The sequence below is a fragment of the Pelobates fuscus genome, chromosome 10, assembly GCF_036172605.1.
Source record: "Pelobates fuscus isolate aPelFus1 chromosome 10, aPelFus1.pri, whole genome shotgun sequence".
Lineage (NCBI taxonomy): Eukaryota > Metazoa > Chordata > Amphibia > Anura > Pelobatidae > Pelobates > Pelobates fuscus.
Genome location: NC_086326.1, coordinates 66,247,718 through 66,272,910, shown reverse-complemented (window position 1 = coordinate 66,272,910; position 25,193 = coordinate 66,247,718). Strand labels below are relative to the sequence as shown.

The following is a 25,193-nucleotide window of genomic DNA, read 5'->3' as shown; positions in this document are numbered from 1 at the left end:
TACCATTTAGGGTGTAAATTGATTGTGCATTCTTAACCCCAAAGTGCATAACTTTGCATTTCTCTACGTTAAATTTAATCTGCCATTTTAGTGCCCAGTCCCCCAATCTATCCAAATCCCTCTGCAGCAAAGCAATATCCTGCCCCCTTTTTTTTTACTTTACAAAGTTTTGTGTCATCTGCAAACACTGATACATGGCTTTCAATGCCTATTTTAAAAACATTTATAAACATGTTAAATAAAAGCGGTCCCAAAACAGAACCCTGAGGGACACCACTTACCACTTTTGTCAAACCTGAACATTTACCATTAATGACAACTCGTTGTACTCTATCCTTGAGCCAATGTTCTCCCCAACAACAAGAATATTCATCTAGATCAATTTCTTTTAGTTTGAAGACTAAGCTATTGTGAGGAACCGTATCAAATGCCTTGGCCAAACCCAAGTAGATCACATCCACTGCAACACCCTGATCTATACGTCTACTTACTTTTTCGTAGAATGCAATTAGGTTAGTTTGACATGACCTATGTTTCATAAAACCATGCTGATTATTGCTAATAACACAGTTCTTCCCAATGAATTCCTGAATATTATCCCTTAATAGCCCTTCAAATATTTTCCCAGTCACAGAAGTTAAGCTCACAGGTCTATAATTTCCAGGCAAGGATTTCGAACCCTTTTTAAATATAGGAACAACACCTGCCTTTCTCCAGTCCTCCAGTACAATACCTGAAACAAAATAATCTTGAAAAATTAAATACAGAGGTTCACGTATTTCCCCACATAGTTCCTTAAGTACTCGTGGGTGAATACCCCAGAGCTTTATTTACATTAATTTTCTTTAACCCCTTAAGGACACATGACGTGTGTGACATGTCATGATACTCGAAAAATTTGAATATTGTGCAAAAGTTCATTTATTTCAGTAATGCAACATAAAAGGGGAAACTAATATATGAGATAGACGCATTACATGCAAAGCAAGATAGTTCAAGCCGTGATTTGTCATAAGTGCGATGATTATGGCTTACAGCTCATGAAAACCCCAAATCCACAATCTCAGTAAATTACAATATTACATGCAATTAATAAAACAAGGAGTGTACATAGAACAATATCAGACCTCTGAAAAGTATAAGCATGCATATGGACTCAGTACTTGGTTTGGGCCCCTTTTGTAGAAATGACTACCTCAATGCGGCGTGGCATGGAAGCTATCAGCCTGTGGCACTGCCAGGGGCGGACTGAGCACTCGGGCAAATCGGTCATGGACCGAGGGCCCGAGGCTCTGGGGGGCCCGCCCGCTCTGTAGTGAAGTAACAGCTGGGCTGGGGAGTTAAACATCTCCCCAGCCAGCCTGTACACAGCAAGGGGCCCGCACGGCACTCCGCGGGCCCCTGTTACAAAATACAATCTCCCCTTTGCCGGTCCCAGCAGGGCACACCGAGAGACAGCTAATGGGGTCTTTCCAAAGACCCCAATAAGCTGCCTCTCAGTGTGCCTGAAATATAAACAGCACGAGAGCTGTCTGTAACAGATCAGGCAGCTCCGTACTGCTCATTAAGCAGGAAATGACCTCATGTGTCATAAGTTCACTGAGCTGTGCGGAGCTGCCTTTGCACTGTTACAGACAGCAAGCAGTATGGGATACAGCATGTCACAGGTAAGGGAAAATAAACAGATTAATATAATCATCCCCCTTCCCCTTCTAACCCCTACAGCCCCTCTACCCCCTGCAGCCCACCTACCCCCTGGACCCATTCTCACCCCTGCAGCCCCTATAACCCCTCTATCCCCTGTAGCCCACCTACCCCCTGGACCCATTCTAATCCCTGCAGCCCCTATTATCCCTCTATCCCCTGTAGCCCACCTACCCCCTGGACCCATTCTAATCCCTGCAGCCCCTATAACCCCTCTATCCCCTGTAGCCCACCTACCCCCTGGACCCATTCTAATCCCTGCAGCCCCTATAACCCCTCTATCCCCTGTAGCCCACCTACCCCATGGACCCATTCTAATCCCTGCAGCCCCTATAACCCCTCTATCCCCTGTAGCCCACCTACCCCTTTGACCCATTCTAACCCCTGCAGCCCCTATAACACCTCTATTCCCTGTAGCCCCCCTGAACCCATTCTAAGCACTGCAGCCCCTATAACCCCTCTACCCCCTACAGCCCTTCTACCGCCTGCAGCTCCTCTACACCCTGCAGCCCCTACAACTCCCGTGCAGCCCCTATAACTCCTCTACCCCCTGCAGCCCTTCTATCCCCTGCAGTCATACTAAACCCTGCAGCCCTTCTAACCACTGCAGCCCCCCTACAGTCTATAAACCTCCTACAGCCTCTCTACTCTCTAGAGCCCTTAAAATACCTGCACCTCTTACAGCCCTTAAAATATCTGCATCCCCTACAGACCCTTACCTCATACAGACCGTCTACCCCCCGCAGCCCCTCTATCCCCTACAGCCCTTCTGCCCCTTCAGCATCCCTACACGCTACAGCCCCTAAAATCCCCGCACACCCTACAACTGTTATATTCACTACAGCCCCTATATTCCCTGCATCAACTAAAGCCCAATGAACCCCATGCACAAACTACAGACCATTTCCCCTACACCCACTACTGCATCTATTGATCTCTGCACTTACCACAGCCCCTATCCCTCCCCTACATCCACAATAGCCTCTATTACCCCTACCCCCACTATAGGCTCTATCACTCCCTGTCCCCACTAAAGTCCCTATAAACACTACAGCTTCTATGCCCCTGGCATCCACTGCAGCGTTTATCCCCCATGTCCCCTGCACACGCTACAGCCCCATTTTTGATTGTGGGGTCTTTTTATCCATTTAAATATATTTAAATGAATACTATAGACATCCAGACCATTTCAGCTCATTGAAGTGGTCTGAGTGCAGTTTCCCAGGTTCCTTAAACCTGCAATGGCAATTTTTGCAGTTTTTGAGAAACTACAATAATTACCTTTCAGGGTTAACTCCATCTCTAGTGGCTGTCTACCAGACAGCCACTAGAGACTTTTGCTTCGCTAGGCAACTTTTGGTCACCTAAGTGACGCTGGACGTCCTTACGCTATGCATGAGGACATCTAGCTTCATACAAAACCCCATAGGAAAGCTTTATACAATGCTTTACTATGTGGGAAGTCCTAATGCGAGTGCAGCGCCTGAACCAGCACCGAGCGACATCAGCGCTGGATTCAGGCAAGTGACAGAAGGTTTTTTTTTTTTATCTGTGGGTAACTATAGTGCCAGGAAAACAACTTGTTTTCCTAGCACTATAGTTTCCCTTTAAATAAACTCTAATTCCACATATCCTGACACGACACACAAAGACATACATATATAATTACACCAGGGTTCACAGTGCATGTACACACAGAAGCATACATTCACGTTACATGCACATACAATCAAATAAACGGTACATCTACACCAGCACATATATTGATCTGCAGGGGGCCCGGATCCTAATTTTGCCCGGGGGCCCAAACCACTGTCAGTCCGTCCCTGGGCACTGCTGAGGTGTTATGGAAGACCAGGATGCTTCAATAGCGGTCTTTAGCTCTTCTGCATTGTTTGGTCTCATGTCTCTCATCTTTCTCTTGGCAATGCCCCACAGATTCTCTATGGGGTTCAGGTCAGGCGAGTTTGCTGGCCATTCAAACACAGTAATCCCACAGTCATTGAACCAGGCTTTGGTGCTTTTGGCAGTGTGGGCAGGTGCCAAGTCCTGCTGGAAAATGAAGTCAGCATCCCCAAAAAAGCTCATCTGCGGAAGGAAGCATGAAGTGCTCTAAAATCTCCTGGTAGACGGCTGCGTTGACCCTGGACTTTTTGAAGCACAGTGGATCAACACCAGCAAATGACATGGCTCCCCAAATCAACACAGACTGTGGAAACTTCACACTGGACTTCAAGCATCTTGCAGTGTGTGCCTCTCCATTCTTCCTCCAGACTCTAGGTCCTTGGTTTCCAAATGAGATACAAAAGTTGCTCTCATCAGAAAAGAGGACCAGGTCTGTTTTTCTTTAGCTAAAGTAAGACACTTCCGATGGTGTTTGTTGATCAGGCGCGGCTTGACAAGAGGAATACGACATCTGAAGCCCATGTCCAGGATTCATCTGTGTGTGGTGGCTCTTGATGCACTGACTCCAGCCTCAGTCCACTCCTTGTGAAAGTCCCCAACACATTTGAATGGCCTTTTCCTGACAATCCTCTCCAGGCTGCGGTCATCCCTGGTGCTTGTGCACCTTTTTCTTCCACACAACTTTCTATTAATGTGCTTTGATACCGCACTTTGGGAACATCGCAATTACCTTTTGAGGCTTTCCCTCCTTATAGAGGGTGTCAATGATGGTTTTCTGCACAACTGTCAGGTCAGCAGTCTTCCCCATGATTGTGATTCCTACTGAACCAGACTGAGAGACCATTTAAAGGCTCAGAAACCATTTGCAGGTGTTATGGCTTACTTAGCTGATTAGAGTGGGACACTGTGATCCTTTTCACAATATTCTAATTTACGGAGATTGTGGATTTGCGGTTTTCATGAGCTGTAAGCCATAATCATCGCACTTATGACAAATCACAGCTTGAACTATCTTGCTTTGCATGTAATGCGTCTATCTCATATATTAGTTTCCCCTTTTATGTTGCATTACTGAAATAAATTAAGTTTTGCACAATATTCTAATTTTTTGAGTATCACCTGTATATTTAAATGTGTTTTTTCCTTAAGTGCATTTTATTAATTATATGTTGGGGGATCTGCCTGACAACCCAGGCAGTCCCCCGACAGGCAATCATGTAATCTGCTGATGCAAATCATGTGATCACCGTGTCATGGAGGATCGGTGGGATTTGCTGCAGGTAGACTGTCTGGGTTGTCACAGTCTGTAATTCTGTAATGCCTCCTGAAACTAAATTTGTTGAATAAGTGGATGTAACATTTCACAAATATAATGTTTAAAATAGTTTTAATCAATTTAAACACATTTTAATAAATACATTTAAATAAAAGTTTGGTCATTCTTGCACTGTAGAATGGTTACCTTGTTTCGTAGTTGATTGTTTGGTTGGTCGTGTTGGATAAGCTTGCATTGCCCTCTACTGGGCTCTAGTGGATCCACAAATGCAATACATAGATATTTTTTATTTTGCTTTAATCATTTATCAACCAACTGATTAATATAAGGTAAAGAGACAATTTTTGTTGAATTGATAATGGTTTTATATATATATATTACATACATTTTTATATAACCGTGTATATGGTGTGAAAGCTCATTGTATTGTGTGTAGTCTCAGTATGTGTGAATGTAGGGGAGGATATGACAAAGTTTGAGTTAATATAAGATGGTATTTTTGTGTGTGGCAGTTTTTAGGAATACAGTTTGTATGTAGTATTTGAATGGAAGGTAAGTGTATCATCAGATAGATTATAAGTAAATGGATAGGGTCTGATCCAGGAGCCCCAGAGAGATACAGGGGGCTAGAGGATTAGCTACAGAGGAGCCCAGTGTCACTCTCCCTGTGGCTGTGAAATAACCATAAAAAATAATTAATATAAACTGTAGAGGACTGAGGCAGTCCTAAAGAGGAGAGTGACAGAAAAAAGGGGAAGGAAGCCCTACCTTTAAAGGATGAATGGGTAACGTAAAAACAAAGGGAGAGACAAAAATATATAGACGAGTCCCAGAGGCAAAACTACTCAATAGATAGTAAGAGCGATCCAAACTTAAGCTGAGCACTGCCCCAGCAGCAAATATACATAAAGCAGGTAGATCCAGAGGTAAAAGGTACCAGGGTGAGTGGAGGGGCCCCAAAATCTCACAATCACAATAACTCAAGAGTCTGACCCTAAATTACCTAGGCACAGTGGACTAGCCACTAATGCCTACCTAAACCACTCTCCCTTACTAGTATAAAAATCAATCAATTTTAAACTAAGCTAGTCATATTAGTGCTACCAGGTGAAAAGGGTGAAGAACAACCAATAGCTCCACGTGCGTTGCGGCGTGTTAATACGCCATTGTCCAGAGCAGTGTCAGGGGAGTAGTATATGCCAAAGTTTGAGTTAATATAGGTATTTTTTGTGTGTGGCAGTGTTTAGGAATACAGTTTGTATGTAGTAATTGAATGGAGGGCGGGTAAGTGTATCATTACTTCTCATCTCCCTAGCCCCTTGGTTTTTTTTTTACCTGTCCTCAACTAACAGATCCATCATGTTATCACCTCTTAATGTTCATGGAAAGTCCATTAAAACTGCAGACTTGCAGCATGTAGAAATCCTTAGGAGTAAAAAAGTGATTCAATTAAGGACATTAATTTCTTAGGATCTCTTCTTGGCTGATAAATGGTCATGTGGTGCATCTGGCAAGTTCACCCGCAACCTCAGCTTTTTGTATGTCTCCATTTTCCATCAAATTAAATGTACAGAATAGGCACAGTGTTAAATGTATGATGTTAGTCATTAAAAAAGAAATTAGATAAAAGCCTATGGGGTCAATTTGACCCCACCTTATTGCAACGGAGGTGTTATGCCGCAAGTGAGAAACAAAATAATGGGTGGTGGACAGATCACAGACCACAGACCAACCCACTGTGCCCCCACCCATGGCCAGCTTATTACATTAAAACGTTGAGTGAAAACCTACTGGGGCCAATTAAATAATATTAAACATGGGGTGGCTTAGTGTCGATCTGCCTCTACCCATGATCAGCAGGTGGGTGTCAGTAATAATGACCCCCTCCTACCCCACTCATAGTCGATGAGTGGCGCTAATAATTTAACAGGCCTAATGTCACACCCCATTCCTACCTGAATTTATTTATTCGAGTATTTATTGTAACTTTTTTTTCCCATATTACAAATTATGTAATGACAAAACATGCCTATATATATCAGCACTTGAACATTAACCATTAAAAAACACTACATTTAACGTTTCCCAGCGGTATGGGTCATTGACCCCTACCTGAATTTAATATAGAAAGAGAGGAAGAAGATGATATTATCGGGTTCCGGTTCCGCAAGGTCATAGTACATTTAAGAGCTCCCAAACCAATGAGGGAAATGTGGGGGGGACTTAGGTGCCGCAGTTTATTATTAAATTACTTGCCACAACCCATGCGGTAAATGTGTTGGGGCTGGGAAAGGACATTGAAACCCCTGGGTCATAGCCCCCAACTTCTAGCCACGGGTGGCAGTGATCTGCCCACCCCCCATTATTTCATATGAAGTCCCCACCCAAAGTCAACATGCGAGAGCAAAAAGACCCTGTGCCACGAATCTCTGTTTGTTATTAGCAAGTGTACCCGCTGGATATGGGTGGGAGCACGGGGGATGAACTGTGATCTCTCCACTGCCCGGTTTTTAATTCCCTATCTCATACTTGTGTATTATAAGTGGAGGCCTAAGGAAGGTAACACACCTCCTACATAGAATGGTAACTCACTCTGCAAGGAGTAATGCAAGAAAATAAAACCACCAAGTAGCTTATAAACAGTGCTCAATTAGTTTATCTGGTAAAGGTAAGCAATAATGGATAAGGGAGCTCAGGCAAGGAGAATAGAGTATAATAGCAATCAGCAGCTAGATAATAGCGATGGCATCAGAAAAAATAAGATGCTATATCCTAAATATTCTTTCTTATCCAGTGTCCCCCCGGAATGTGTGCTCTCAGTCAATGCCCATAGTGGTCAGACACAGTCCAGACAGAAGCAGAGGTGAGTTTGAGATTTCCAGTATGGCATAGTGTGCAGCATCTCTCTAGCCCCAGGCTTGCACGTGAACTAGAACCCAATGACCACAGGCCTCCCTCTACTCCATCAGAAAGAAGCCTCTCCAGATCCTAGGCTTGAAGGTGTCACCCAGATACGTTGACTGTGCTCGGACGCTTGAACATACTTGGTTCCCCACCTAAGAGGGTATCTCTGAGCAGAAGCTTTGTCTGTAGTTTGATAAACAGGAGCAGGCAGCATAGATGGTCTCCTCCACTCCCTCTATTTCTTCCAGAACTACTAACAGAGGGAGTGGAAAGCCATAAATCTGTTTCCCAGCCTCTGACAGAAGCATTGATCTCATGCTCGTCAGCCATTTTGGAGTGACTGCCCATGAGCCGCCTTCACAGAGCTCGCACAGGAGCGAGTAAAGGTGAGCTTTGGCTTGGGGAGCATGGAGCTTAGAGTGGCTACAAGAGTGACTGGGTAGACCCAGATAATGAGTTTGTCCGCTTCTCTTGCTGTGGGAATACACCAGGCCGAAACAAGCTGGAGTCCACAGCTACTCAATAGCAGTATTGTCAAGACTCTGAATCAGCATCAGTGAGCCTGACATTGGCACCAAAGTCAAAAAGGTATGAAAGGGCTTGTTCCCCTTAAATTGCCAACCCCCTACTCTGTCTGTTTTACAGACTGTGTTTTATACTCTTGAACCCAGCCACCATAAGGACCTGTATCGCATGTTCCTTGGAGATATTCCAGCCTCGATGACACTTAAATATAGATATAATAATGATTATTTTTTTCAAAAAGATTACACCTATAAATGAAAGACAGGAGAGATATAGCGTAGTATAATTAGTAAAAGAAAAAAGTTTAAAAAAATATATTTTATTAATACTAAACGATGTAATTTCATAAAATCGTTTGTAAAACAAAACGGAATAGATTATGCAAATGTAACGCATCTTATCTCCTCTTTCCAGCGGTTACATCCCTATTGTGCTGCAACTGGTAATTTATTTTGTTCCTTCACAGTTTGTATAAGTACTTCAGCAGTACGTGTGTTTCCGTGATTAGCAAGTGTTTCAAGTAGTACTTTAAATGCTCCCGTTATTCCATGTTCAAAATACCATAACTTCAGTAACTGGTATTTCTTTTCTCCAGCATTAGAATTGCTATTAATATCTTCAATTTTACTGGACTGCTTTGACAATGTTCTTACGCAATAAAGTACATCCTTTAATTGCATTTGATCAGCGAAAACCGCTAGAAATGGTTGTAAATCAATATCTAAATGCAGAAAAAAACACATATTTAATAATCAGGAAAATTGTTCCCATATTCACTGTAGCTTTCTTTTCTTGATCGATCTACACTGCAACATTAAAAAAATATTCAGGTCCTCTCACTATAACAACTTAATTGTCATGTACATTATATGTGTGTGTGTGTGTGTGTGTGTGTGTGTGTGTGTAGGCTTGTAAAACTAGGCCTGTAAAAAGAGGGCCCACCAACTGAATAGCTTAAAGGACCACTATAGGCACCCAGACCACTTCAGCTCAATGAAGTGGTCTGGGTGCCAGGTCCATCTAGGGTTTATCCTGCAGCTGTAAACATAGCAGTCTCAAAGAAACTGCTATGTTTACATTAGGGTTAATCCAGCCTCTAGTGGCTGTCGCATTGACAGCCGCTAAAAACGCTTCTCACTGTGATTTTCACAGTGAGAAGACACTTGCTTCCATAGGAAAGCATTGAGAAATGCTTTCCTATGGACTTATTGAATGTGCGTGCGGGTCTTGCCGCGCATGCGCATTAGTCAGAAGAGGGAGGAGAGTTCCCATCACCGAGGGAACCCGGCGCTGGAGAAAGGTAAGCGTTTAACCCGTTCCTCCCCCTAGAGCCCGGCAGGAGGGCGGCCATGAGGGTGGGGGGGGACCTATTAACACTATAATGCAAGAAAAACTAGTTTTTTTTTCTGGCACTATAGTGGTCCTTTAATAAAGAAACAGTGGGTGGGCTGAAACAGTCGTTCTGAGCCCAGAGGGGAGGCCTGTGATTTTATAGGCCTGGGTAACCCCTCCCACAACTACGGTTCTGCCTACCAGCTCATATATATATATACATACACACATATATATATATATATATATATATATATATAGCCTCCCTCTAACAAATGGCCTCATGGTAGGGATCTATTAACTAGCGGGGAGGACATGGCGGAAGCAATTAAAGTAGGGGAAGTTTGGCATGACCATGCCGCTTTAACAATGAAACAGCTGTCCATGAGAGGTTCACTGGCTTTGCATCTTTTTCTAAGTTGTGTTTCAAAGCTGTTGTATACAGCAAACACAGACTCAATGGAATCCATGTTTAAAATGGAATGAGGCAACAATGTGATTCTTTGTTGGACTAATTTGCACATGCCCACCCAGAATCCTTTGCGATAGTAACATCACTGCAAATTTGTGATTCCTGTGGGAAAAGCAAGTCTTATGGCTTGACTGGTGTGCAGATTTTTGTTTAACATTGTATTAACTATATATCAGCACTTTCCTGCCCAAAGGCACTCCGCTCTTCCAGAAACTGAAATTTCAGAAGCCGGATGCTGTCTGTGGGGGGTTGAAGATCGACACAGGAGATTTTTGTTTAACATCGCATTGACTCTGCACACCAGTCAAGCCATAAGACTTGCTTTTCCCACAGGAATCACAGATGAAGATCGACACAGGAGTGTGTGTGTGTGTGTGTGTGTGTGTATATATATATATAATGTATGTACTCATACACACTCCTGTGTCAATCTTCACCACCCCTGAGCCTGTCTCTTGCTCTCTCCTAAAGGGCAGCACTCTACTCTCTCCTCCAGCTCTGCTTCACTCCCACCCTATTTGATTGATATTTCCTGTCCTAATGTGTTTTACACCCCACCTTCTATAGTCTGTAAGCTCGTTTGAGCAAGGTCCTCTTCAACCTATTGTTCCTGTAAGTTTTCTTGTAATTGTCCTATTTATAGTTAATTCCCCCCTCTCGTAATATTGTTAAGCGCTACGGAATCTGTTGGCGCTATATAAATGGTAATAATAATGTGTGTGTGATATTTTACCTTTAAGATCAGGAGGACACAGCTGAAACAAAGTAAATAAATAAGTTATTCACATTTGCAAAACCCATCTGGGATGCAATTTCATACATTGTGCCTTAGAACTAAGGTTGTTTTTTGCAAAACGAAAGAAAAAACTAAAAAAAAGAAAACGTTTTCATTGAAAAGCACAGTAGGGTCAAGCCTTCTGTGTAAGCTATGAGTCAATTTCTGGCAGTTATAGATCATACATGCAAGGAGTCACTAGCCATTTCAAAGTCTAAAGGTGCCGCTTCCCAATGGCAGTTCCATTAGAAAAATAATTACATAATATTATATTTTAAGAACTCTGTTTATTTGTTACTCCAACCACCATGACCACTTCTGCTTTTACCATGGTGGTATGAGTCTTAATGTGCAGTTTTTCTGCCTGTAACACTGCACATCAAGAATTATTTGTAGTTATGTGTCGGGGCTAATACTCACCCAGCACTTAGTTATTCTTTGTATATATTAAGTCCAGTGGTGAGATTTAGCCAGTTTGAGCGAACCTGTTTCTAACATTTACCAAGTTTGTTGAACCGGCCTACAGGCGCTTAGTGTGAAATAGGCACTGCGCACTGCCGGATATGGTGGTCACCCCTACCCTGCCATGACAGGTAAAACAGCAGGGAGAGGGGGCCATCTATCTGTAGGCGGCAGAGCCGGTGCTACCTTAATCTAGTGGGCCTGCATGAAAGGGGTAAGGGGACATGGATGGAATGGGTAGGGGGACATGGACATGGATAGAATGGGAAGGGGGACATGGATGGAATGGGAAGGGGGACATGGATGGAAGGGAGACATGAAAGGAAGGGAAATCGGACAGGGAGGGGAGGGGAGGGGGACGAGAGCGGAGGGGGACATGGATGGAATGGGTAGGGGGCATGAATGGAATGGTTAGGGGCAGGGATGTATTTACCACAAGGCAAACAAGGGATTTGCCTAGGGCAGCACTTTCTGGGGGGGGGGGGGGGGGGGTGTATGTCATTGTATGTGTATCTGAGAGTGTGTGCCTGTCAGTGTGTGTCTGTCAGTGAAAGTGTGTGTTGGTTAAACAGTGTGTGCCAATGACTGTATGTGTGTGCCAATTACTGTTTATCTGTCAGTGAGTGTATATCAGTGCATGTATCAATGAGGGCATGTGTCTGTCAGTCAAAAAAGTGGCCTTGACACGAATTGGGGGGGGGGATTTAGATTTTGGGGTGCCCGAATTTAGTCGTGCCTGGGGCAGCACAAATCCAAAATACACCACTGATTAGGGGGGCATGAATGGAATGGGTAGGGGACATGAATGGAATGGGTAGGGGACATGAATGGAATGGTAAGGGGGACATTACTGAAATGAGTAGGGGACATGGGTGGAAAGGGGGAGAGACATGAATGGAAAGGGTAGGGGGACATGGATAGAAGAGAGGAGAGACATGGATGGAAGGAGGGAGGTAGACATGGAAAGGAGTGGAACAGAGATATGGATGGAAGGGGTAGGAGGACACTTATCGTAGTGGTCATGGAAGTAGGAGGGAGACATGAATGTAAGGGGATGGGAGACATGGAACGGAGAGGAACAGAGACATGGATGGAAGGGAGAGAAACAGAGACATGGATGGAAGGAGGAGAGACATGGAAGGGAGAAGAACAGAGACATGGATGGAAGGGGGGGAGAGACATGGAAGGGAGAAGAACAGAGACATGGATGGAAGGTAGAGGAACAGAGACATGGATGGAAGGGAGGGGAACAGAGACAATGATGGAAGGTAGGGGAACACAGAAACGGATGGAAGGTAGGGGAACAGAGACATGGGTGGAAGGGAGAGGAACAGAGACATGGATGGAAGAGAAAGGAACAGAGACATGGATGGAAGGGAGAAGAACAGAGACATGGATGGAAGGGAGGGGAACACAGACACGGATGGAAGGTAGGGGAACAGAGACATGGATGGAAGGGAGAGGAACAGAGACATGGATGGAAGGTAGGGGAAAAGAGACATGGATGGAAGGGAAGAGAACAGAGACCTGCATGTAAGGGAAGAGAACAGAGTCCTGCATGGAAGCGAAGAGAACATAGACCTTCATGGACAGGAAGAGAACAGAGACCTGCATGGACAGGAAGAGAACAGAGATCTGCATGGAAGGGAAGAGAACCGAGATCTGCATGGAAGGGAAGAGAACAGAGACATTGATGGAAAGGAGAACAGAGACATGGATGGAAGGGCGAGGAACAAAGACATGGATGGAAGGGAGAGGAACAGAGACATGGATAGAAGGGAAGACAACAGAGACATGGATGGAAGGGAAGAGAACAGTGACATGGATGGAATGGAGAACAGAGACATGGATGGAATGGAGGAGAACAGAGACACGGATTGGGTTCAAATGAAGAATATACATTTATATATTTTTAAAGGGATACAGAGCACACTACAATATTGCACCATATGTGTCATCCTTGATATATACAGGATAACTCTAGGAGGACCCGAAATATAAGAAGGGGAGGGTCGCCCTAATGGACTTGCACGCCTCATATACTTGAGCTAGGCGTATAGCTCAGAAATTTGTGTTTTTTTCTTGTCACGCTTGTATATTATCCTGGTTTATAAGATTTCATACTATTGTATACATTTATTCTCTTAAAGGTATATAACCTCTTTAAAAAAGGACAAGATACTATCCGGTATATTAATTCTGTTGCCCGCTCTCCAGTATCCATATCTTTACTTATATTAGCGCTACACTGTCTGGTTTATAATTTGTTTTGTGTGTATTTGGGAAAGATAGTACACAGTGTTTGAGCAGCTTACCAATAAATTGAGTCATAAGCACTTTAAATTATTTAGGGAATATTTAGTGCTAGTACACAGCACTTTTTGTTATACCTAATTTTTGTATTTACCGTTCATTGCATTAATAGCATGTGTGTGTGTGTGTGTATATATATATATATATATACACATACATACAGGGGAGGTGGGCGGAATGGAGTCTTGGACCAGGCAGCACAATGTCTTGGGCCGGCCCTGTGGAGTTGAAAAGTCAGAACTATAATTTTTTAATCCCACTACTGGTTTCATCTGGATGTAGACGTTGTTTGCTTCTCCATTTTTTGCAGGCAGTGTCTGCAAGCAGGGCCGGATTAGCATAGAGGCTGATGGAGCTGCAGCTCCAGGCCCATGTCTATGAAATAGGTTCATTGATTTATAAAAAAAATAGATTATTTTTTTTACTACTCTTCACATGCCCTTGCTTAAAAGGACACTATGGGCACCCAGACCACTTCAGCTCATTTAAGTGGTCTGGGTGCAGTATCCCAGCACCCTTAACCCTGAGCAGGTAATTATTGCAGTTTTTAATAAACTGCAATAATTACCTGCTAGGGTTAACTCCTCCTCTAGTGGCTGTCTATCAGAGTTTTGGACTAACCCTTTAAGTGCTGATTATGTTGATGATTTACCTGCATTGTGTTTGTGACTCCATTAGCGTTCATATTGGATTCATTTGTGCCGTTCACTGGGCCATTTACTTCAGACTGCAAGAAACAAAACCAAAAAAATAATCACAAGAATAATCAAACTTGAATGTATTATCTTGTGTACGCAACCATCTATTTTCTCTTTACTTAAATCACGCAGTGTTATTTCCTTATATTTCCTGAGTTAAGGTCAAGTACTAGTGGCTATTTTATTCAAGTAATCTTAGCTTGTTAAGTAGCATCTCTAATATGTGGGTTGACCTGGCTGCTACAGTCTAATTTGTTTTATTTGGTGGTTTCTCATGCTTGTATTATCTAAACTGTGATTTAAACTTGTATGACTAGCTTGCTTCTTTTTGTTATAGTACTTTAAAAAAAAAATGAGGTACACTTATCTTGGCGTATTCTGCATTGTGCCATGACGTTTGCTGTTTAACTGTATTGTATAATCTACATAACTCCTGATTCTCTATTCTGTACTATTAAAAGGCCTCAATAAAAACACAGATTAATTAAACAAATCTATATATTTACAGAAAGCAATAATTATTATAGGTGTAGATTTATACTTCACAAATCTCACATACCTCACTGAAAAATTCCACCTGTAGAAAAAAAGAATGGTATGATTTTATGCAAACTACACAAACAGTAATGACAGAGTATATATGAAAGTGGGGTTTATTCATGAAACTATTAAATGTTGTAAAGTACATTAACTCCATCTTGACGGTGGATTTACCCTGTACATGTCTGTCATTTTGATACCCTTCCAAAATTGCCGATAACTGCGAGCCTCGATGACTGCCGAACTCCTCACTAATGCTCCCGAGTGTCATGATTCTGTGTCCTATATCTAGGAAGTTAATTTAAGGGCCCCAATACTTTGTCAGATAAAAAAGACTAACTTCACAAGAATGTTTGATTTATACTACTTATCGCATTTGAACCAACTAGTTGTTTAACCTTCGCTTTCAGGGTTTCCCTAAATTCTTACTTCAATTACTGTTATCAGACCGATCAGGCTTAAAGGATTCTCTCACCCACCCTTCAATCTTGGACTGATCTACTGTGTACTACTCAGACTGCTAAATGGATTGTGCCTTTAGAATTCCCCTCTCTTTTAACTGCTTGAAATAATGTTTCCAAACCTGATTGTTTAAAGGACCACTATAGGCACCCAGACCACTTCAGCTTAATGAAGTGGTCTGGGTGCCAGGTCCATCTAGGGTTAACCCTGCCTGCTCTAAACATAGCAGTTTCAGAGAAACTGCAATGTTTACATATGGGTTAATCCAGCCTCTAGTGGCTGTCTCATTGACAGCCGCTAGAGGTGCTTCCGTGCTTCTCACTGTGATTTTCACGGCTCTGGCCGCGCAAATGCATTCAGCCGATGACGGGGAGAGTCCCGGAGGGAGCCCGGCGCTGGAGAAAGGTAAGAATTTAACCCCTTCCTCCCAGTTCAGCCTGGCGGGAGTGGGACCCAGAGGGTGGGGGGGACCTATTAACACTATACTGCCAGGAAACCGAGTTTGTTTTCCTGGCACTATAGTGGTCCTTAAAGGATTTGAAAATGGTTCTCTCAAACACTTAACCGTTAACTGCTAAAGATCTGGATTGTTTCGTAGATTTTTTTTTTTTTTTAAAGATTCTCCTTTTGTTTTATCAATTATTCAGGACTAAGTGAAGGGAGCATTGCCAAGTGGGATCCTCAAACCTGAAACAGAACCATGAAGGGTCTTCGAATTTTGGTCCTCCTTTTTATATGTTACTCTTCCAACCCACATTTCAGTTAGTCATGTGACTGTGGCTTTGACACTTGCACCATTTTGTTGATGCAGCGCCATTTTGTTTTACATGTGGAGAGCTAGTTTTCTCCTCCCACAGCTCGATTTTGTTTTAGCGTTTAGGCACTGTAACGGACACCTTCCATTGATGGACGCTTCCTAGCTTGTGCCGAGGACCACAACCACCGCAGACTCCACAACCGCCGTAGCTTAACTGGAGCCGCGCCGTCTTCCGTCCACCCTGGAATCAGCTTCTGTCTCCCAGGACCGTGTGGGGAAGACCTCTCCTCCAGGAGAGCGTATCAGGAACAAGAGCTAAGTGATTAAAGCTCAAGGGAGTATGCAGAGCATAGCAATCCCCAGTGTGATATAGCAGTTCCCTCCAATAACGAGACAAGGCTACGTATTGAGGGTCAAGAAGATCTCAAGTTTAATGGCAGGTACTCTGCTTTTATGCAGTGCTCCCCTGCAAGGGAGACGCCCACAGGCAATTAGGCATTAACCAACCAGATAACGGTTACATCCCACAGATTCCCTCCCCTCTGCTTGGGAGATAATGGAGTTTCTTACTGTATCTACTCAATTATCTCCAAGCTAAAACGTATAAATTTTTATGCATTTTTATAACTCCAAAACTATACATCCAATATTAATAAAAAAAAGTCACATATTATTAATCAGCACACTTTACTTACAAACATGTCCAAAATTCAGCCAATTCCATCCAGGGGTTAAAGAGTTAGCTGGAAGTCCTTTGTGACCAACTGCAAGCACATTTTCCTGCCCAAAACAGTTCCATGGATTTGGGCTGTGCGGTCGGTCTATTTTACACCGAGAAATTGACTAAGTCCTATTCAAACGAGCATTCGAATCTTCGAACCGGACTTAGTCTCCAGCCGCGGTGTCGAAGAAGGTACGGGTCAGCGGTGTTCGTGCAATTGGGTAGCCGCAAACAGTTCCATAGATTTGGCTGCACACACCGCTGACCGCATTCGAATTAGTTAAAATGGCCGCAGCCACGTGTTCATTTGTCGAATGGCGTTCGAAATGCATTCGAAGTGCCAGTTTAAAAGTTGTAACACTGCTCCAAAGTATTTAAAGGGCCAGGAACAGCATACAAAAATCCATTATGCCCAAATTCAGTTCTTAAAGGGCAATACATCCCAGGGCCATAGTCGCAGGGCAGGAGGCTAGCGATCAGTCCTCTCCAATGCCCAGTGGCAAATGGCAGTTTGTCACAGGCATTTCCCCTTCCTTCCCTCTACCTTTCCTGGTTATATCATTTTATTTAATGTGCACATAGCGGCCTCGCCCATCGCATGATCAGTGACATGAGCCATATTGTCCATCCTCCCATCCCTTACATCTAGCTTTTCTGCATATATATTTGTTTCTAATAACACAAATGTTTCATAAATTTGAAGACAGTAAGACCCTGCTTTTATCTTCTCTTGTTTTATACAGTTTTTTTTAGCAATCCATTATGCTAATTGTTTCACGGTCATAGGACTATGATTCCACATGACCGTGAAATTTGAATTTCAGGTCTGCTATTTATACAGTTTGTACACAGGACCCTGTAATACTTTAATCAACCCCTTAAGGACCAATCTTCTGGAATAAAAGGGAATCATGACATGTCACACATGGCATGTGTCCTTAAGGGGTTAAGCACATTTTATGTGGTGAAACGCGTTGGTGTTATATTGTACTGTGTTTCATGTACTTGTTATATACTCCTAATAAATATAGTATTTCTTATATACTCCTGGACCACCCTGTTATGTTTCTGACATCTGGACATCAAACTCCTTATATACTCCTAGACCACCCTCTTCTGTTCCTAACATCTGGACATCAAACTCCTTGGTGGGGAACATACCACCTGTGCTTTGAGGATTGAGCACAGACCTACTTGTTTTTGCTTCACATTTATCATCATGGTGAGGATCTCTACCATCTATTTATCCAAGAGTGAGGAATCTACCCCCTCATGCTATTTACCTGGAGTCATCTTTTTACTCTAAAAATGTGAATTTAGATTTGTATACAAATACCTTCCGATTTGTGATTCCAAACTTACTTAAAGCTCTACATACTTTAAGTTTACTTATTTTCTTTATTCCTGACCAGTATCCAACCCATTACACTACATATTTACCCTTTTGTTTTTATGTCTTGTTTCATACTTGACAAAATTCAAGGATCTTTCATGGCTCTGCTCAAACTTTGAGGATCCCCCTTGCACTGCCCCCATCTCCTCATCCACGTATTCTACCTCTGAACAGAAAAGAGAGACTCTGGTTTGGGTTGTTCCAGTGGCCTTCACCATTACACTACATCCTCTAGAAACGCACCTTCCTTTAATTATTCAGTACTATCTGCTTTACATTTATTGTTGTTCTGAGGTGGATATAATTTTCCGCCATCTTATTTCAAGTCTGTGGAAAAGTTATGCCTACAGAAAAGTAAAGGTAAAATTATTGTTAACTTGCCTTTGATTCTGAATCCTCCTTACTTGTGAATTTCTGTGAATAAATTAAAGAAAGAGATGCATTATATTTGATTTAGATTTATAATAAAAAGGGCAAAAAGAAAACACAACAGATTAACAGGCCAAACTTTACCTTTTTAAATTAAATATGGATCCTACTCAATTAAATCTGTCCTTAAAATTATTTACACAGTAGACAAAATAATCTACATAACCAGATTTATTCCTTATCAAGATCTTTCCATTCCTACAAAAATATTCAAAACATTTTGAATTTTATTGAATGAATGTAAACCGTTTCCTTTAAAACCAAGTACTCTTTTAAATGATGATATAAAAGTCGAAACTATAATTTCCCTCATTCAGATGAGCGTTTTAGCAGATTAAAGAAAACAATTTGATTATCCTCTCTTGAAACGTTTTGTATCTGAATTATCAAAATTAATCGAAGACCGTAATAAAGTAAATACTGCTAAATAGTGATGTCCCAAACGGTTCGCTGGTGAATAGTTCCTGGCGAACATAGCGTGTTCGCCACGGACGGCGAACATATGCGATGTTTGGTCCGCCCCCTATTCGTCATCATGGAGTAAACTTTGACCCTGTACCTCACAGTCAGCAGACACATTCCAGCCAATTACCAGCAGACCCTCCCTCCCAGACCCTTCCACCTCCTAGACAGCATACAATTTAGATTAATTCTGAAGCTGCATACATTTTTTTTTTGTATTATTATTTTTTTTGTGTGTTTATATTATACATTATCCTCCATAGCCAGTAACCTGTGTTTATTATACATTATCCCCCATAGCCAGTAGCTTGTGTTTATTATACATTATCCCCCATAGCCAGTAACCTGTGTTTATTATACATTATCCTCCCATAGCCAGTAACCTGTGTTTATTATACATTATCCTAGCATAGCCAGTAACCTGTGTTTATTATACATTATCCTCCCATAGCCAGTAACCTGTGCTTATTATACATTATCTCCCCCATAGCCAGTAACCTGTGTTTATTATACATTATCCCCCCACAACCAGTAACCTGTGTTTATTATACATTATCCCCCCCCACAACCAGTAACCTGTGTTTATTTTACATTATCCTCCCCATAGCCAGTGACCTGTGCTTATTATACATTATCCCCCCACAACCAGTAACCTGTGTTTATTATACATTATCATCCCATAGCCAGTAACCTGTGTTTATTATACATTATCCCTCCCATAGCCAGTAACCTGTGTTTATTATACATTATCCCCCCATAGCCAGTAACCTGTGTTTATTATACATTATCCTCCCATAGCCAGTAACCTGTGTTTATTATACATTATCCTCCCATAGCCAGTAACCTGTGTTTATTATACATTATCCTCCCATAACCAGTAACCTGTGTTTATTATACATTACCCCCCACAGCCAGTAACCTGTGCTTATTATACATTATCTCCCCCATAGCCAGTAACCTGTGTTTATTATACATTATCATCCCATAGCCAGTAACCTGTGTTTATTATACATTATCCCCCCATAGCCAGTAACATGTGTTTATTATACATTATCCTCCCATAGCCAGTAACCTGTGTTTATTATACATTACCCCCCCATAGCCAGTAACCTGTGCTTATTATACATTATCTCCCCCATAGCCAGTAACCTGTGTTTATTATACATTATCCCCCCATAGCCAGTAACCTGTGTTTATTATACATTATCCTCCCATAGCCAGTAACCTGTGTTTATTATACATTATCCTCCCCATAGCCAGTAACCTGTGTTTATTATACATTATCCCCCCATAGCCAGTAACCTGTGTTTATTATACATTATCCCTCCCATAGCCAGAAACCTGTGTTTATTATACATTATCATCCCATAGCCAGTAACCTGTGTTTATTATACATTATCCTCCCATAGCCAGTAACCTGTGCTTATTATACATTATCCCCCCACAACCAGTAACCTGTGTTTATTATACATTATCATCCCATAGCCAGTAACCTGTGTTTATTTTACATTATCCTCCCCATAGCCAGTAACCTGTGTTTATTATACAATATCCCCCCATAGCCAGTAACCTGTGCTTATTATACATTATCCCCCCACAACCAGTAACCTGTGTTTATTATACATTATCATCCCATAGCCAGTAACCTGTGTTTATTATACATTATCCCCCCACAACCAGTAACCTGTGTTTATTATACATTATCATCCCATAGCCAGTAACCTGTGTTTATTATACATTATCCCCCCATTATACATTATCTGGTGTAACAGTAGTGTAAATTTAAAAAAAAAAATACAGGGGGCTTGTTGCCACCTTTCGGGGACCCTTGGTGTTGTACGTGGCTGGGTGGAGGAAGAGACCTTCAATGACATCAGTGAGGACAAGGAACGGGACATGGCTAGCTTGGTATCCAACCTTGTGCAAATGGGGAGTTTGCGGTTGTGCAAATGGACTGTTTGCGGTTGTTTGCGGTGCGTTAAACGGGGAGTTTGGTCTGTCACTGTGAAGCGGGCGTAACCCTTACACTACCTGATCGATACAACATCATACCTTATGTTTTAAAACACGTTATTCCAAACAATTTAGGAATGTTAGGTGATTTATGCCCTTTATGGATTAAAACCAGACTCTGCATCAACTATGTAATTTTCCATGGGAGTTTTGCCATGGATCCCCCTCTGGCATGCCACAGTCCAGGTGTTAGTCCCCTTGAAACAACATTTCCATTACTATTGTGGCCAGAAAGAGTCCCTGTGAGTTTTAAAATTCGCCTGCCTATTGAAGTCTATGGCGGTTCGCCAGGTTCGCCCGTTCGTGAACATTTGCGGAAGTTCGCGAACGGAAAATTTCATGTTCGCGACATCACTACTGCTAATGGCTGATTACACAGTGTCTTTTGAGGTAGAAATAATATTGAAGATTATTATACACAATTTAGATGATGATCCTCTGATATCTCATGGAATGACTCTGAGCAATTTTCAGATATATTGGGCACTCAGAACCAGGCTATCCAGGGATATAAAGACTGTGGGAGTTCCTATGTGGGAAATATGTGTTTTTATGGTTTTTCATATTTGTTACTGTTTTTGCTGAGTCACGATGACAATGCATTTTGTGGACATATTGTGGGTGTGTTTATGGGTGTGTTTGTAGGTGTGTTGTGGGTGTGTCTACTGTACCAGACTCTGTATAAATGTGAGCCATTTGGCTGGGAATAAACAGTTCTTCTTCACCCTTCACTTAGCCTCGGCTCGTCTTTAAGTGATACTGCGGTTACCCCTTCAGTAATACCTATAATCACTGGCAGCTAAAAGCACTCTGGAGCTATCACAATTAGGAAGGAGCGACCACAGGTGGTAGAAACCCATCTTCGGGAGGGTATACTGCCACATCTATTATAACAAAAAAACATCTTCCTTTCTATGGAAGGTGGTTCTTTCAAGGGAACATTATCTGAAGAGCAGAAAGTAAGAAGAAGACTTGTGTCTATATTGTGTTTCTTCAAATCACCTGCTCCCCAGATGTTCCATTTCAAGGAAGATTCATATGGGTAAGATGAAAAAACGTATTACTCACCTCTCTCACCACACTATTAATGCATATTAATTCAGTACCGCTTACTAGTAATGCAGTTTTGGATTCAGGGGCAAGTAATTGCTTCATCAATGAAAAATGTACAAAACCTTAGAATATTAATTTAAATACAAAACCACCGAGGCCGACAGCCGTAAGGCCAAGGGACCCGGCCGGGATCGGAACCTTGCCCCACGCTCCTTTTATCAGTAATACAGTCGCACGTGTATTTAAGCGACCAGGCTACTCCACTCTTAGACCGTTTGCGGTCTATGCTGCACGCTATGCTGCTTGTGAAAGCAGCACCCAGTGTCCAGCTCCCAGAGCGCTCTGAGCACACATGCCCGCCCTCTGTGATCGCAGCACTCATGGCCGCAGTCCCACCGCTTAGAGATTGATACGAGCGGGCTGCAGATGCGCTCACATCTGTCTGGGTTCTAGTTTTGGTACCTTAAAGGCGAACATCTAAGATGGTGGCCAAGACACATCCAATTACAAAGAATAGCTTGATGTATTTAATGAAACACAGGCCTCACACTTACCACCAAACCGTCCATATAATTGTGAGATTAACTTAGTGGAAGATTCTATTCTAAGATACCCTATGGCATATCTACTCAATAGTGGAACCCAAACTGAAAACCCTTCGACAATATAACTTTAATTCTTTTTCGTCAATTTAATTTTCCTGCTGTAGCTAGTTTTTTTTGTTTTTTTGTTTTTAACCAAATAAAGATGGATCTATAAAACCTTTTACTGATTATTGTATATTAAACAACATAACCCTCATCTATCTTCACTGAAATATTGGAAAGGATTAAAAAAAAAGCCTCTATTTTAACTAAACTTGATTTGAAAGGAGCCTACAATTTATTAAGGATTCTAAAAGGGTGATGAATGGAAAACTACTTTCCCCACTCGATATGGACACTTACTGCCATTCGGACTCTGTAATACCGCTGCTCCTTTCCAGCATTTTATCCATGTTGTCTTTCGAGACATTCTTGACATATACATAGTCATATATTTCGACAATATTCTTATTTTCTCAAAAGTCAATCAACAGCATATGACTGTTAAAAATGTTTTGAAATGGGGGGGAGGAAACTGATAGTGATAGTTGCCGATCAAGAACAAAACCTGATGGGCGCTGTGGTATGGAGAGGTGGGCGATTTCCCGGCTCAATTCCCGCTGACTCAAAGCACAATGGAGCTGATGCCCCATTTCCCACTCATTTGGACCTGTGGGGGTTATTCCGGTCCTCCCCCTAAGGGTCCCTGCACTCCGAGGGAGACATGTGGCACTGTCGCAACACACAGCATCCCTAGAGGCAGCACATCTACAATGGCGAGGCTGCATGCTTCCCAGTGTACCAAGAGCATACCAGGTCACTCAGGGAGCATGCAGCATCAAATGTTGCTTACCTTGTCAATTCCTAGATTTCATAGTTGACATACTCCATCTGAAGGTAAGACCTGTTATCTTTCTAATTAGTCATTTTTGCTCCAATTACAAATATGATCCAAAATTTCTTCCCCTCAAATTGAAGATATCTCTAATCCTTGTCTACAATCCTGTCTTGCCAATATCAAAGATAATATAGGAATCCTTAAAGCTCGTCTTTATAAAGCACAAGTTTCATACAAAAACATACTCAAATCTTAACACCAGGAGAAACCTACATATAATGCTGGTGAAAAAATAATTCTGTCCACTAAACAATTCTAATTACAAACCCCCTCTAAAAATTAATCTAATACCTATATAGGTCCTTACCTCTACACTAAACAAGATTAACAAAGTTACTTTCAAATTTAAACTCCCACATACTTTAAAAATACAGCCAGTGTTTTATGTTTCTCTCTCTCTTAAAACCTTCTCTGATGATTCCAGACAATCAGGTGGAATATGACCATCAACACAAAAGAGATATGGTTGAAATACCTAGTCCAATGGAAGGGTTATGATGACACTCATCATTACCATCTTCACGCCCCTGATCTTGTTAGAGTATTCCATGATAACCCCCACAGCTTCCAGAGCTAGGCTTAACTGCTTAAATAAATATTGTGATACTGGATAGTTTAAGTATTTGAAAATAGATCTCGAAAACAGTTAACTGTTTGGAGACCTGAAACATTTTATAGACTTTTAATTAAAGATTCTTACTATGTTTTATCAATTATTCAGGATTATTTCCTTTATATTTAAAGGACCACTCTAGGCACCCAGACCACTTCAGCTTAATGAAGTGGTCTGGGTGCCAGGTCCAGCTAGGGTTAACTAATTTTTTTATAAACATAGCAGTTTCAGAGAAGCCTTCCCCCTAATCCTCTAGTGGCTGTCTCACTGACAGCCGCTAGAGGCGCTTGCGTGATTCTCACTGTGAAAATCACAGTGAGAGCACGCAAGCGTCCATAGGAAAGCATTATGAATGCTTTCCTATGTGACCGGCTGAATGCGCGCGCAGCTCTTGCCGCGCGTGCGCATTCAGCCGACGGGGAGGAACGGAGGCGGAGAGGAGGAGGAGAGCTCCCCGCCCAGCGCTGGAAAAAGGTAAGTTTTAACCCTTTTCCCCTTTCCAGAGCCGGGCGGGAGGGGGTCCCTGAGGGTGGGGGCACCCTCAGGGCACTCTAGTGCCAGGAAAACGAGTATGCTTTCCTGGCACTAGAGTGGTCCTTTAATGTTATCCTAAAGTGGATATCATTCTCAGCCACCTTATTTCAAGAAACGTTATGTCTACTTAAAACTATGAAGATGAAATTATAGTTAACTTACCCTTATCTCTGGTTGTCTCGATTTATTTCTGCAAATCTGTAAATGAATATAAGAAAGAGATACATTTAATTATATTTATTTATTTGATTTATATTTATAAACAAAAGAAAAATATAATACTGACACTGCCCAATGCATGATACCACAGCAATCACATGCCATTTACTAGGAAGTAGAGTCAAAGTTTGATGTTGGACAGTATGGTG

The 25,193-nt window shown here is 42.1% G+C and overlaps 1 protein-coding gene across 1 annotated transcript in view; it reads right to left on the bottom strand.

The window, feature by feature from the left end:
- Positions 1 to 8,615: 8,615 nt before the first annotated feature.
- Positions 8,616 to 25,193, bottom strand: part of FAS (Fas cell surface death receptor) — a 70,002-nt gene continuing 53,424 nt past the window's right edge. Inside the window, exons 8-15 of the mRNA XM_063433831.1 lie at positions 24,988 to 25,023; positions 18,644 to 18,653; positions 18,287 to 18,405; positions 14,926 to 14,943; positions 14,321 to 14,395; positions 12,883 to 13,017; positions 10,852 to 10,873; positions 8,616 to 9,059 (exon numbers count right to left, since the gene is read on the bottom strand). Coding sequence (XP_063289901.1) covers positions 8,740 to 9,059; positions 10,852 to 10,873; positions 12,883 to 13,017; positions 14,321 to 14,395; positions 14,926 to 14,943; positions 18,287 to 18,405; positions 18,644 to 18,653; positions 24,988 to 25,023 — 735 coding nt within the window. The 3' untranslated portion in view covers positions 8,616 to 8,739. The remainder of the gene's footprint in view (positions 9,060 to 10,851; positions 10,874 to 12,882; positions 13,018 to 14,320; positions 14,396 to 14,925; positions 14,944 to 18,286; positions 18,406 to 18,643; positions 18,654 to 24,987; positions 25,024 to 25,193) is intronic.